Raw genomic sequence first — 13,590 nt, 5'->3', positions numbered from 1 at the left:
GCACTGGGTTCCTTTGCTTGTGAGTACATGAGCAATTGTTGCACAACATTTCTTTGCGAGTGTGTGTTTTGAGGAGGCCTTGGCTGCATTGCACAAGCCTCCTTGGTCAAAGTCTCCTGAAACACTCCTGTCTGCTGATTTCCGTGTGAGGGCCAGTGCATGAGTCACAGCATGACCATCTTGACTAACCAGGGGAGGCTGCAGATCACCAGACTGGGCTGCTTCCTCCTCGCCTGGGCTGCAGCATGAGGAAACCCCATGGCAAAGCGAATTAATAAAATCCCATGAAGCATTTAAAAATGCCCATTTAATTCCCACATTTTGCTTTTTTTTTTTTTTTTCTCACCACCCAAAGTGTCAGATATCAGCCCAAAGCAGCACAAGACCCTGGGCACCAGGGTCTGGGTGAAGGGACATGCTGAACCGCTCCAGCAGTCTCTACGCTGGGGACTCTGAGGTTCGCCAGGGTCACCAAAACAACAGCACGTTTGTTCCAGACAGGCTGGTTTTGCGTGACCCTGGTGCAGACAGGGCCTGAGTCCCACCGCTGAGTTGTGAGCTTGGAGAGGCAGCAGCCATCCTGCTGTCCTGGGTCCTCCAGGACCCCATCATTTGGGTCATCTCCCAGCTTGCATTCCCTGACAAGGCACAGCTCTGGTCAGGCCCTGGAGGAGTGCGGTCACCCCTGTACCCCAGATCTGTATGTTTAGCAAAGTTGTTGCTGGTGGTTTATACATGTGACCAAACAGGCCAGGTGCCCCCCGCCTTCAGAGCAAGCCCTGCTCTGCACTGAGCCCCAGCACAGGGATTTCCTTCCAGGCAGCTCGCAGCCAGGCACGGGAACTGGCATTACTGTCAATAATCTTGGAGCTCAGCAGAGCCATGGCAACCTTTGCAAATCAAATCAGAGATTTCCAGCTGTTATGCCAGATGAAAATGTTGCATGTGCAATTTGAGAGCCTGTGTAAAAGCTCACAAAAATTCAGCTGGCACTCCTTGCATTTTGAAAACTGGGATCTGCAGGTCTGATTTTGGGACTAGGCTTTGGTAAATTTTAGTCGAAGCCCTTTTGGATTGCAGTGATTTAGCACTGTCGTGGTTTCCACGGGCTCCACTGATCACCTGTATAATCTATGGTTTCCCCTTGCCCCGAGGTCCAGCTGCTGACTCAGCCATCCCAGGACACTGTGCTTCACTTCGTCCATCTGTTGCTTGACCCTGGCTAGTGCAAGGTCCGGTTGCTCTTTGGAAATACCCAGCAGATCTGCCCTGGCTTCCTTCCTTGCCTGTTTCTACTTCGGCCTCACCCCCATGAGATTACTTTAGGCTCATTAACCGTGAATGTTACAGTATAAAGATAACCTGATCGTGCCAAGGACTTTGGCAGACATCTGCATCTTTGCTCCTGGGGCTTAAAATAACTTGCAGCAGCCAAGGCAGAACTAAGCTGCTGGTCAGACGCACCCCACCTCCCCCCCGATCTATGGGTCTGGCACCCCCAGTCCCGCCATACGTGGACCCCAGGCAGTGTGATACCTGTGCATAGGTAATGCGAGGTAAGGTGGGTACATGGCTTGGAGTCCTATCAAGAGAGGTGAGGAGGCCAGTGGGAGGTGGGCCAGAGCTAGTCTGGGCCCATGGTTTGGGTGTGGAAGGGAGGTGAGAGGCAGGGGAGGTGTCGCCTTTGGGAGACCAGGTGTAAAACAGGATTTGGAGAGTGTGTGTGTGTGGGGGGGGTGGTTGAGAAAAAAGGAAGGTTCATAAGTAATGCTGCCCAGAGGTTGGACCCTCCTGCTGCCACCCCAGGTGTGACAGTCCAGATCGTCTTCAGTATGGCCAACACAGAGCAGATCACCGATGACACCTATGGTGGAAGCAGGACAACCAGCCTCTCTGTGCTGTGTGTCAGGTATTTACTGGCATTGCTTCCACCGCGGGGGGGAAAACTGCCATGAGCTTGCCTAGCACTCAGGGATGGTGGTGGGCCAAGGAGCTGGGCAGGGTGAGGACACATTGCCCCACAGCCAGAGCACCCAGGGTGACCCTGTACCTAGCCCCTTGGTGAGGGCCTGCCACCAAGCCATTGGCAGAAGGACAAGAGCTGACATCCTCACCACAGCCTGCAGGACTGACATGAGGAGGCTCCCGTTGGGGCAGAGAGGCCAGCAGCTCCCAGGGCCACCGGGGCTTGCTGGAGGTCTGTCCCACTGCTACAGCCAGGAGTGGGACAGCAGGGAGCACCAGGGGCAGCCCCAGTCCTGGGCATCAGGCACCTCCCTGGGGCTGGGGACAAGCTGAGGCCAGGCTGGGACATAGCTGGGGGATGCTGGAGACCAGCCCTGCTGCAGCATCACCGGGGCAGGGGCTGACAGCCCTGGGGAGGCACTGGAGGCAGCAATACCTGTGAGTGCCCGGAGAGCAGCATCCCCTCCATCAGATCGGTACTGGAAACCTGTATCTCAGGTTTGGTCATGGCATCCCGAGTGCCACTCTGAGAGCAGCACAGGCTCCCAGCAGGAGCATGCTGACCTGCAGGAGGCTAATGGCAGTGCGAGGGAGGGGTTCAGCTCCAGCATTCTGCAGGTGTGCTGCCCAGCGGCATGGCGGATGTGCCAACAGCTGTACACAAGCAGAAGTAACGATGAATTTGGAGTCAGCTCAGTGCTGGTGTCACACACTGCAAGCTCTGCACATGATGTCCTGGAAACCAAGATTGCAGTTATTCACTGTTCCTCATTCTTGATTGCTCTCCCTTCCTGACAAGACGTGCACGCAGCCCCAGCTGGCAGATACACAGCACTGGTTTGCTATCTGTGTGCAGATTTGGCCAGTGCATGCTACAGCTGGGGCAGTAGACGAAGACATTTCAAGCTCCAGAGGCTAAGAGAGTGATCAGGTAACATGCAATTCCCTTTTGCCTTTGGAGCTTCAGGAGTAAGGCAGGGACCATGGGCAACCTGGCCCAGCATGCCCCAGTTCTTTCTTTGAATGTCGGTGGAAGGAAACAATAGTAGCTTTGAGCAAAACCCACAGCGAAACACCTTCTCTTCCTAAGCAGAGCTTTGCTAGGCCTGACCCAAGGCTGTAGCTGCAGTTGAGGTTACTTGTCTCCCACATGCAGACAATCCAGCAACTTGGTTTCACAGTGGGAATGAAGGCACCCAGAAGACATGGATCTGTCTTGCAATTAAGGTTCCTGCTTCCATTATCCAATCCTGGATACTTTTTTGTAATTTCATGACATGCATTTTTGCATTGGTTCTATTTATTCTGCGGGAATTCAGGTTTGCAAGGAAATATGTCTGCATTGACAGAATGACTGAAATACAGGTAGAAAGGAAAACCAGCAATTTCTATCTGCAGCATCCTGAATTTATTAAAGTAATAACCTGGTGGGACTTATAGCTATGAAAACACTAGAGAAAATTATATCCAGGTAGAAAAGGACAGATATTTAATTCTAGCTCTTTTTTACTTTCATATTTTATCTGGTTTGCTACACTGGGAAAATTATTAAGTTCTTTACAAACACTTACTTTAAAATAATAGCACTGTATCACACATGGAAATAAATATACAATAACCAATGACACTATCATACAACCACTGTGATTAAAACTGCTGCACATGTAAAACTGGCGGTGAAGACTTTCAATCTTTAAGAAAAATACATTGATGAAAATGCCTAAGCTACCTGATTTCAGTGACAAGTAGACAGCAGAAAATGTATTTTTAGTGAAGGTACAGGATCATCTTACATGGTCTGTAATTGTGTGAATTTCAAAGGCAATGGCATGTTGTAGACAGCAAGACAGAGATGGAGTTCTGCTACCGGAGGCAACCCTATGCCACTGAATACATTAGACAAGACTCAATTTATTCAAACTGGGTGAACAGATGATATAAGGCATAAACGTAGTCTTACCTCCAGATAGCATTGAGGTGTGTGCAGACACAGGCCTTGTGCACAGAGATGATTCACACCTGCCATAATTTATTATGGAGTAAAAGTCCTCTTCTCTGCAAGATCTCTGGATTTTCTCCACTGTCCATTTACATTCTGTGACATTGCCAGTGGGAGGTTCTGAGGTTTCATACTTCAAGTTTTCCAAAGGATAAATGTTCTCCTGAATGCTCCTTTTATTTCTGCAAATGAACTCTGCTGAGAAATGCCCTGTATTAAGACAGCATCTACAATTAGCACATCTGCCCTGTGTTGAAGGCCATGCTCCAGAGATTTTCTGAGGTCTGCAGATACCAGAGGATGTCATGAGATAAACTCCAGCCCTTCCAGGATGACAGCAAACACAACAGAAGAGCAGCATGGCCCTTAGCGAAAGTCTGACTCTTTGACAATTGGAACTGGTGGGGCTTTATGATCTATTGGTTTATAAATAAAATGGAAATCTTTCTTGATTTCACTCTTCAGCAGGGAGGCTTTGATATGGTGAGGAAGGGCGTCTTTGTCCAGCTGCAGCCACTGGTCATCAACATAAACAAAGAGTCCATAATCCTTGGGATGGGAGACTTCAAACTTTTCGGCACACTGCTGGCTCAGCTGCTCAGCTGTGGTGTCGTTCCGGGAAGCAAGTGTCCTTGACTGAGCACCGATTTCCAGAAAGGAAACAGAGATGAAGTCCTGAAAAGATACATGAGGATAGGTCTTGCAGTTAGCACAGTGACTTGGGACTGAAGGAGGCAGAATTCAGCCCAAAACTCTAGCTGATTAGAGCTCCTAAATGCTCCCAAATATCCTCCAGTCTCCTCTAATGCCCCAGTTATTCTCTCTTCTGTCCCCTCTGATAAACAACCTCGCAATCAGCAAATACTTAAACTAACAAATAATTAAATAATTAGCCCTATAAAGACACGTAAGTGAAAGCTTTTTTGTGATTTTAAGGAGCAGTCTGCAGCAGTTCCTTCTCCCACCTTTCTACAACTCCTGAAGAAATAGGGTGCAAAGTAGTAAGACCAGAGTAACAAGCTAAAACCTCAGAGATCTGGCCTGAAAACCTTGTCTCACAGTAACAGGAAAGGGCTAGCAGTGTGGCGACCTTTGCAACTCCATCACCCAAACAGCATTTGAGAGCGTGTCCTCCAAACTTCCTTCCCTCAGTAAGGAAACAGAAGAAGTTAAGTTGTTATGCTGAGGAGGCTGATTTACTTGTATCCTGTTTCAGGCCGTAACAGCTGTTGGGACAACTTTTCTCCTGCCAGACTTGTGAGGAACAGAATATAGAGAGCTTTTGGTCACGGTGGAACCTGTGTGTTTAATTTGTATCTGTGAAGGTCAAAAAAATTTCCAGGAATTTTGGTGTATCTCTGCAGATGATTAAGGCAGCCAGAGGGATGTGCAGGGGCACATCAGCAAGCTGTTTACCTCTGCCAGGATGGGCTCACGTGTCTCTGATGTTACCTCTCACTCAAAGGAACAAAAAACCTGCCTTAATGTTGCTGGAGGTGGTGGGAATCTTCTGGGGAAGCATTCACAATTTTCAGTTTTGCATTGTGAAGGCTTTACAGAACCTGAGATGTAGCCTTTGCTGCCTCCCTGTGGGTGTCAATTTGATCAAAGGACGTGGGGCTGCCAGGGCACCCCAGTCCTGGACCCAGCCTCATCATGGCTGGAGGCCCCAAACACCCATCTCTCCTGGGACCCTCTCCCTCTGGTGCGTGGGGAGGTCTTCACCAGGCCACACACAGCATGGGCTTCAAAGCTAACCTGACATTGTTGGGTCTTCCCTGCTGCCGGACAGGTAAAGCCAGACTCTGGAAGATGCTCACCTGACCGGCCCTCCAGGCGTCTCAGGTCCTCCTACATCTTTCTGCCATCTAGGAACCACCCCCGCATAGCCTGCTGACATCTCAGCTTAGCCCATTAACATACCCCCTTGTAGTACCTAAAGGGGGCCTACCTGAAGGCCAGGGAGGGACTTTTTACAAGGGCATGCAGTGATAGGACAAAGGGTAATAACGGCTTTAAGCTGAGAAAGGGTAGAATTAGATTAGATATTAGGAAGAAATTCTTTACTTCAGTGAGGGTGGTGAGGCACTGGCACAGGCTGCCCAGAGCAGCTGTGGATGCCCCATCCATGAAAGTGTTCAAGGCCAGGCTGGATGAGGCTTTGAGCAACCTGGTCTAGTGGAGGGTGTCGCTGCTCACAGCAAGGGGGTTGGAACTAGATGATCTTTAAGGTTCCTTCCAACTCAAACCATTCTATGACTCTGTGATTTCCCCAGCCCCTAAGGGTGATGGAGGAGAAGGGCTCCCTGCCTCCCCACCACAGCTCTCCACATGTGAAGGCCTCTAGCATACCTCCTTCAAGAAAGCACAACAAAATCACTCTGCAGTCATATTTAAAATTATACTGTTGTGAGAGTACTTCAAGATTTCAAAAAGCATTTTGTTAAGTATTATATATTTCAAATGAGGTGTGTTTTTTAAAATTTAGAAATCTTGCACTGTATGTACTCATGTTTTTTAATAGTGATTTGGGTTACCTTAAAAAAAATAATCATCATATTAAAACTTAGCATAGTGAGAGCACGTTCATCTTCCAGGCTTTTTCCCTAGAAAATAACGTCAGCTACCTGCACTGATGAGCGGGAAGCCCGGGCCTTGTTCAGCGTCCTCCGTCGCTCCCAGCGGTGAATGGAGTCCTGCACCTCCATGCTCAGCTGCCGTGTGACAGTGATTTTGTCGTAGTTCTTGATGTGCTCCAGTGCCCCATAGGTGGTGGTTAAATAATAGGAGCCTGCAAAAGAAGGTGGTCTTGTATAAACATCACACCAGCACAGGCCATCCATTTCCAATTCCATCCTGACTGCTTGTGCCGGTGCAGTGGCAGTTGTCTAACACTCGCACTATCTGAGCCTCGCTGCAGGGAGTTGCAGGGGTGTCTGACGTTAACCCAAGAGAAGGAACACCTAACAACCAGCGTCCTCCACCTCCTTCTGCTTCATCGCAATGTCACTGCCCAGACTGCTGAGGCTGTAGGTGCCCTAGGAGGAAACAGAGACTGAAGGTAAATGCGTACAAAAGCAGGTCTCACAAACAAACCCAAACCAACGCCTTTGACCACAGATGGTTTGGTTTTGGGGGCATGGCCATCATTGTGTTGTGCTTAACACGGCCAGTACAACAAGTAAGTAATCTGGGCTCCTGGGCAGTCCCCATAATGCAGGGGGAAAGTAACAATCATAGTGAGCTCTCTGTAGGAAAAGTATAAGGCCTGGATTCAGCCCCTCTAACGTTTAGGTCCCCTGTGGGCTCAGCGTTGTTGCAGGATGTCTCAGACCTGTAAGGACAAGTTACCCTGTAGTCCCTCCATCTCTATCAACTAGACAGGGAGCCCAGCTGCTTGGCTGAGAGTAATTCCTGGACTGTTCAAAGTTGCTGGGTAAATCTTGCTAAAACAGAGAAACGGGACAAAGCCCACAGCCAGCCCTTTTCCCTCATAAACTCCCTGACTGCTGCTGCAACAAGTAACCAGCTGCAGCAGCCAGGGAAGCTCATGATAAGCACAGGGTTCGTCAGCAAAGCAGGAGGTGAGCCCTGGTACGAGGTCAGGGTTAACATGAGGAGGGGGCTGCCCTGGCTGCACGGCACCCCAGCACCGCTCACCCGCAGCGCTGGCTCTGCCGGCTGCCCCGGGGCTCGGCCCGGGCTCTCCTGCGAGAGGGCAGCGGGCAGCTGCTGGAGCAGCCCCGCGGCGTCCCGGGGGCAGCGAGGGTGGGGACGCGTCCCCCGGGCCCCCAGGCGACAGCGCGCCGGGGCTGAAGCGGTGCGAGCGGCCGCCCCGGGCCCGCACGGCGCCCCCCGCGGCTGCCTCGGCCCGGCCCGGCCCGGCCCAGCGCTGGCTCGCCCGGCGGCGCGGCGGGGTTGCCGGCCGGTGAGGGGCCGCACGGCCGCCGCTGCCGCGGGGTGGCACTGCCACACCACCAACGGCGCCGCACCGCCCCGGCCAGCCCCGCAGCCACCGCGGCGGGCCGCTTCGGCGGGGGCGGGCAGGAAGGGCGGCCTTTGCAGAGCACCGTCCGAGTTTGGCGGGGGAGAGGAGAGACAAGTCGCTGCCATCTGACTGTCTGTACTCAGGTGGATCCGATGAGGAGCGTCCCACAGCTGTGTAGGCCTGCACACACCGAGAACACCACTTCTGTGTTGTCTCCCACGACATGCTGCCGATAACAGGCTTGCCAGTGCCACTTTCCCCGTCTTAAACATAGTTACTGCCTTCCCCTGTCTGTCATTCCTCCTGTTCTGACCAGGATGGGACCTGCAGCCTGGCGTAGCCCTTCCCTCATAATTCAGGGAGGAAGATCTCCTAGCCCCCTATGACATCTTCTTTAAGGATTAATTTTTCTTCCACTTTCCAGTATCTTATTTCCACACAGTCATTCCCCATCTTCTGTCCTTGCCTTTGCCCCAGTAATCCACATCACTGTTGTTATAAAATTAAAAGTAAAGCTTTAATTTGGAGGCCAGATTTAAATGATTTTGTGTATTGACCTCACATAACTTCACGGTTTCCTCACTTCTGCTTTCCTTTTTTCCCTTGTATCTCAATGCCTGAATCACCTTTTGCCATTTAACTTTGAAAGGCCTAACTCAAGTTAACTTTTGCCAGTTCCTGTTCCAGCCCTGCACTTTGCAATCTCAGAGATGTCTTCATTGAAGTGTTCTTTTTTTTTTCTTTTCTTTTTTTTTCCATTCCCTGTATCCCCAGTTACTCCTAGTCTCCTTTCTGATGTGATTATTTCAGCCAGTTCGATCTGGAACTGCCTCACTTAATTTTTCCCCTTTGCCTGGAGGGCACATCTCACACAGTCTTTGCATCTTTGACTTAAGAGAACTTTCAGCCAGCTTTGCCTTTGATACCCTGAGCTCCCCAACCCCGCTGACTTCAGTAACCCGCCTGGTAGTGTGCCCTTTTGAAACGAAGAACCTGTGGGAAGCCTAGTTACCAAAACCATCTTAGTTATGTCAGCAAAATGCTTTCCTTAGGCTAACATTTTTTCTGCTAACAATTCTTTTCAGCAGAAAAATCAGCCTGTGCAGAAAGCCCTAACTAATACGATTGCATTGCTGCTGCTCATTCTGTTAGTAATTTTGCCCACTTCTGCACTGTGCGGGAATGACATGCTTTTTGTTACAGACCTATACCTCCATTTAATATAAATGAAATTTGTCTGCTGTTGCTCATCCAGAGCCCCCTTCTAGAACCTCAGTACTTATAAAGTCTAAAATAAACCCATTTTATTGGTTTGGTGACTACCTGGAACGATCTGTTTTCCCCCCGTCGCTGTTAGTACCATTTGCTTCCCAAGCAGTAACTAAAGGCCCACAGTTCCCTGGCATATTTATCCCTGTAATAGAAGAGGTCTTTATTCACATCCAAACTCCATATTCCTCTCCAATGTGACTCTCCTTTCTCTGCCTTGCTGTGATACTCAGCCAGAGAACACTGTCAAAGGGGTCACTCAAATTTAGGAGTAGAGTGGCCATGAGAATGATATATGGCTCTAGGCATATGATGCAGTTGAAGAAATGTGCTCTTTTCTCACTGGAATAAATAAAAAGTGTCCGCACAATGGATTGCAGCAGCAGTTTAATTTTAGGAGAACACCTTTTAACTTTTCAGCCTTTGGGCCAAGGAAACTAGATCCCTCTGCTCTAGGTTAGTAGCCAAGCAACTCAGTTCTCATTTATCATAGAATCAGACCTGTAGAATGGTTTGAGTTGGAAGGAACCTCAAAGATCATCTAGTTCCAACCCCCTGGCCATGGGCAGGGACACCTTCCACTAGACCAGGTTGCTCAAAGCCCCATCCAGCCTGGCCTTGAACACTTCCAGGGATGGGGCATCCACAGCTTCTCTGGGCAGCCTGTTCCAGTGTCTTGCCACCCTCACAGTAAAGAAATTCTTTCTAATATCTAATCTAAATTTACCCTCTTTTAGTTTAAAATCATCCCCCCTTGTCCTATCGCTACAGGCCCTACTGAAAAGTCTGTCCTCATCTTTCTTATAAGTCCCCTTTAGGTGTTGAAAGGCTGCTATAAGAGCCTTCTCTTTTCCAGGCTGAGCAACCCCAACTCTCTCAGCCTTTTATGCTGGGTCCCTGCCTTTCTAGCTGGTGTCTAATGGCACTGCACTGCTAAAAACAGTTAAAAGTGTTTGACAATAATTTTAAAGCCTCAGATTTATAAAAGCTTGGCCAAAGTTTATCCACAAAGCCTAGCCAGATCCTTGCCACCTCACTTTCACAAACACTGTAGCAAGGTAAATAATGATCTCCAAAGCGAATATCCCCAGAGCAAACACTGTACTCCTCCTACCTTCCCCTAGCTGCAGAGCAGGGTCCATGAGCTCCATCATATACTCCACATTCAGAAGGACGTCAGCCAAATTGCTGCGGGCCAACACATACATGAGCACAGGCAGGAAGTCATCTGCACCGTACGGCTTCCCTGAGCAAAGAGAAACACAGAGTGGTCCCAATAAACTTACTACAAACACACGTTCCCAAACAACAATGACAGCTTCTCAGCCAGCATGTCCTTTGCAGACTTTAGTTTACACTATCTGAAGAGTTAAAGCTTGAAAGCATCAGTGAAGAAAAATGCTGACAAAGGGAAAGCTAGTTCACTTTAAAAGTAAGTAAACTTGCTTCAAGCCCAAAATAAGAGCTAGAAAATTTTCAGTGAGCTCCATTTCTGCCATTCTTTATTAACTGGGGAAAAAGAAACTTAAATTCATGGATCACAGACAAATGACAATCCTGGAAAAGTGTAAAGGCTGCCAGCTCAGCCCTCTGATTTGATACTGCCATCAAGACTGCAATCCAGGTTTGCAGTGTTAGCAGAGAAGTTGTCTACATGCATTAGGGAAATTAATTCTCTTAGGTTTGCTCTATATGTGGGACCAAAGAACAGAAAATAGAATAGTGGGTTTTCGGACTGAGGATTTCTGTGTTTATGTTCCTTCAGAAGGCAAAATATCACACTCCATGTTCCTAATTAAAACAGTCTCCCAAAAGCTAGGATTTTAAGAGGAAGCATCTTTCCAGCCATGGTGTCTAAGAAAACAAAAAGCCTTTCACATTGGACTTAGACTAGTTTTTGGCCTTGGTGTGCAGCAAGTGCTACAGGAACAGCTGCTCATGGGCTCAAAATTTTCTGTGTTTAAAACATCCTTATCAACAAAATCAACAAAGTGATCTTATATGTAAGCTGTAAGAGCTCTTTGGGATCTCCGAGGACAAAAAAGCATACATGTTAACAGTCACTATTATAAATAACTACTACTTAAAATAGAATCCAAACTGAAGCTTCGCAAAGGGTTACTTTTCTTATTTGAAAGATGCTTTCACTTTCCACCAACATCTCATAAGTTCATCATGGAACCCATAATAACAAGTTGCTTTACAGGCCTATCTTCCCAACATTCCGAGCTGACCATTTCTCTTAACCTAAGACCAGATTGCTTTCATTCTGCATGTCCTCCCTTAGACTGTGGGCAGTTTTTCCTCATCTGAGCACTTCCATGTGTTGGTTCCATGGGCCATGTGTATTGTTTCACGGGCCATGTGTGTCTCACTTGTAAAGAATCAAAGCTATCCTGGATGTAGCTTTGGTGAAATTATGCCCTAGCCATTTCTGGCCCATAGTCCACATGGTTTTCCATGGTAGGGCACAAATTCCTATTTCTCAAATGTTCCCACTTACTTATTTCAAGTCTTTGCCATGAGTCAGCTTTCCTTTTTTGTCATCATAGCTGATACAGATTCTGCACTGGCAAAGAAAGATATTCTTCTGAAGCCTCAAATAAACATGATCTTAGCCCCTGATTAAAAAAAAAATAATAATAGATGTGGCTTTAAAGTAAACCCAGTAATATATCTAGTGAACAGAAAGTTGATTCAGTTAAAACAAACTGTTGGAAGATGACAGACTGTCAGGGCTGTAACTCTGTCTAACAGTCTCCACATGCTGCAACAAAGACAATTTATTTAATGAAAGCTGGATTAACACTTTCAATTCTGTTTGCTTTATTATGGTTGCCTTTACTTAAATGACACAGCCTTAGGTCTTCAACCAAACTATAAAAGGACTTTATGGTTTCATTAACAGCTGGATGGACATTTTGTTTGTCTGTTGTTGCCTTGGCTTATGCCTCTGTGAAAGCTTCAGCTCTGTGAAAGGTCTAATTCATTACTGTCATATATATTATCTTAACACAAGCAGCTTAGTATTACAGCTATTTAATATTGTCTAGCAAAACTAAGACATGGAAATGTACTAGAAAAACTGCCCAGAGAAAAGCCCTGTTCTCCTTTTGACCTGAGTAAATCAGATGCCAACAGAGTTAGTTCTGCATAAAACTAAAGGAAGATGAAGTACCAAAGAGTTTGCTAGGCTCACTTATTACCCTTCTTCAAAAACTTTTTCTTTATGATGTTGTAGTTACTGACCAGTGGCATCGACTGGGTGCTTCTGATTTACTGAAGGCCAAGGGATTTCCAGTGCAACACCAATAGCAGAATTTTCTCTTCCCTACCACTTCTTTTTCATGACCAATCCATGTTGTGTCTGCTAGGGCATCCAAGGAAGTTGCTACTTCACAACACGAATTCCTATTGACTGGAAAAAAAATGCTGTGGTTTTTTTTTGTTTTTGCTTTTTTTTTAAATAAAATGTCACCAAAAGAGATCACCAAATAGATAATGGACTGACCAACCAATGCAGAGTGGAAACATCAACTTGGAACTAAACAGTTCCATGGCCCCAGCCATCAACTTCTAGTGTCGACTGAAATGAAAGTTAAGAGGATTCTTTTCAAGAACTAGAGAATCTCTCTATTTCTTTTTTATTATCTGAGAAGTGATTGTATGTACAGGCAGGCACTGAGTCAATTATTTTTCACTGCTATCTCATTTCTCTAAGCTGATTTAGCTGCTCTGCCCACCAGCCCTTTTTATAAAACTTTCTCAACTTCAAGATTTCATAGAAATATTATTGGATTTCCAGATGTTTATAAGGCTTAAATGCAAAAATCTGGTATACAGTTTCTTTTTGATCAATAAACTCAGAGCAGGGATGTCTGACTGCAATAATGGAAAGAGTACTCATTCTCCATATTCTGTATGCTCATAACCTGCATACATTACTAGACATCATTTTAATCCACTTGTGGGAATATGAAGCCCAATTCTTAAATACCCACGTCTGTAGCTAAAGATGAAGTCAGCAGGAGCTGTAGGTGTCAACAAGAGAAAAGCAAAGCTAATCATCAAGGATCTGTGTGTTGCCACAAACTTCCCGTGTTGCCTAGGGCAGGTCAGGCATGGCATATTGTGCCTGCTCCTTGTAGGCATCGCAACAGCTTCTCCCCACCGACTGCACACGGAACCAAAGGATAGGTGCCTTAGAGGGCAGAACTCTGAACCTCCCCTTGTTCTCCTTGCCTTGGATTAACAGCCGGCACAGGGACTAACTTAGACCTGTACAGCCATCAGACCACCTATGGCCCTGAGATGCCCGTATCTCAATCCATCCATGGGGATAATAGGTGCTGTCAGCAACTCAAATATG

The 13,590-nt window shown here is 47.3% G+C and overlaps 1 protein-coding gene across 4 annotated transcripts in view; it reads right to left on the bottom strand.

Moving 5' to 3' along the window:
- Positions 1-3,449: 3,449 nt before the first annotated feature.
- Positions 3,450-13,590, bottom strand: part of RIN3 (Ras and Rab interactor 3) — a 73,571-nt gene continuing 63,430 nt past the window's right edge. For 3 of the 4 annotated variants that reach the window (XM_080396692.1, XM_080396695.1, XM_080396693.1), the window contains exons 8-10: positions 10,336-10,467; positions 6,592-6,755; positions 3,450-4,639 (exon numbers count right to left, since the gene is read on the bottom strand). In XM_080396692.1, the coding sequence (XP_080252818.1) occupies positions 4,331-4,639; positions 6,592-6,755; positions 10,336-10,467 (605 nt within the window). In that variant the 3' untranslated portion in view covers positions 3,450-4,330. The remainder of the gene's footprint in view (positions 4,640-6,591; positions 6,756-10,335; positions 10,468-13,590) is intronic. The other variant, XM_080396694.1, reaches the window with a different exon arrangement.

Source organism: Falco punctatus (assembly GCF_963210335.1).
Source record: "Falco punctatus genome assembly, chromosome: 7".
Lineage (NCBI taxonomy): Eukaryota > Metazoa > Chordata > Aves > Falconiformes > Falconidae > Falco > Falco punctatus.
This window is presented reverse-complemented; position numbering and strand designations above follow the sequence as displayed.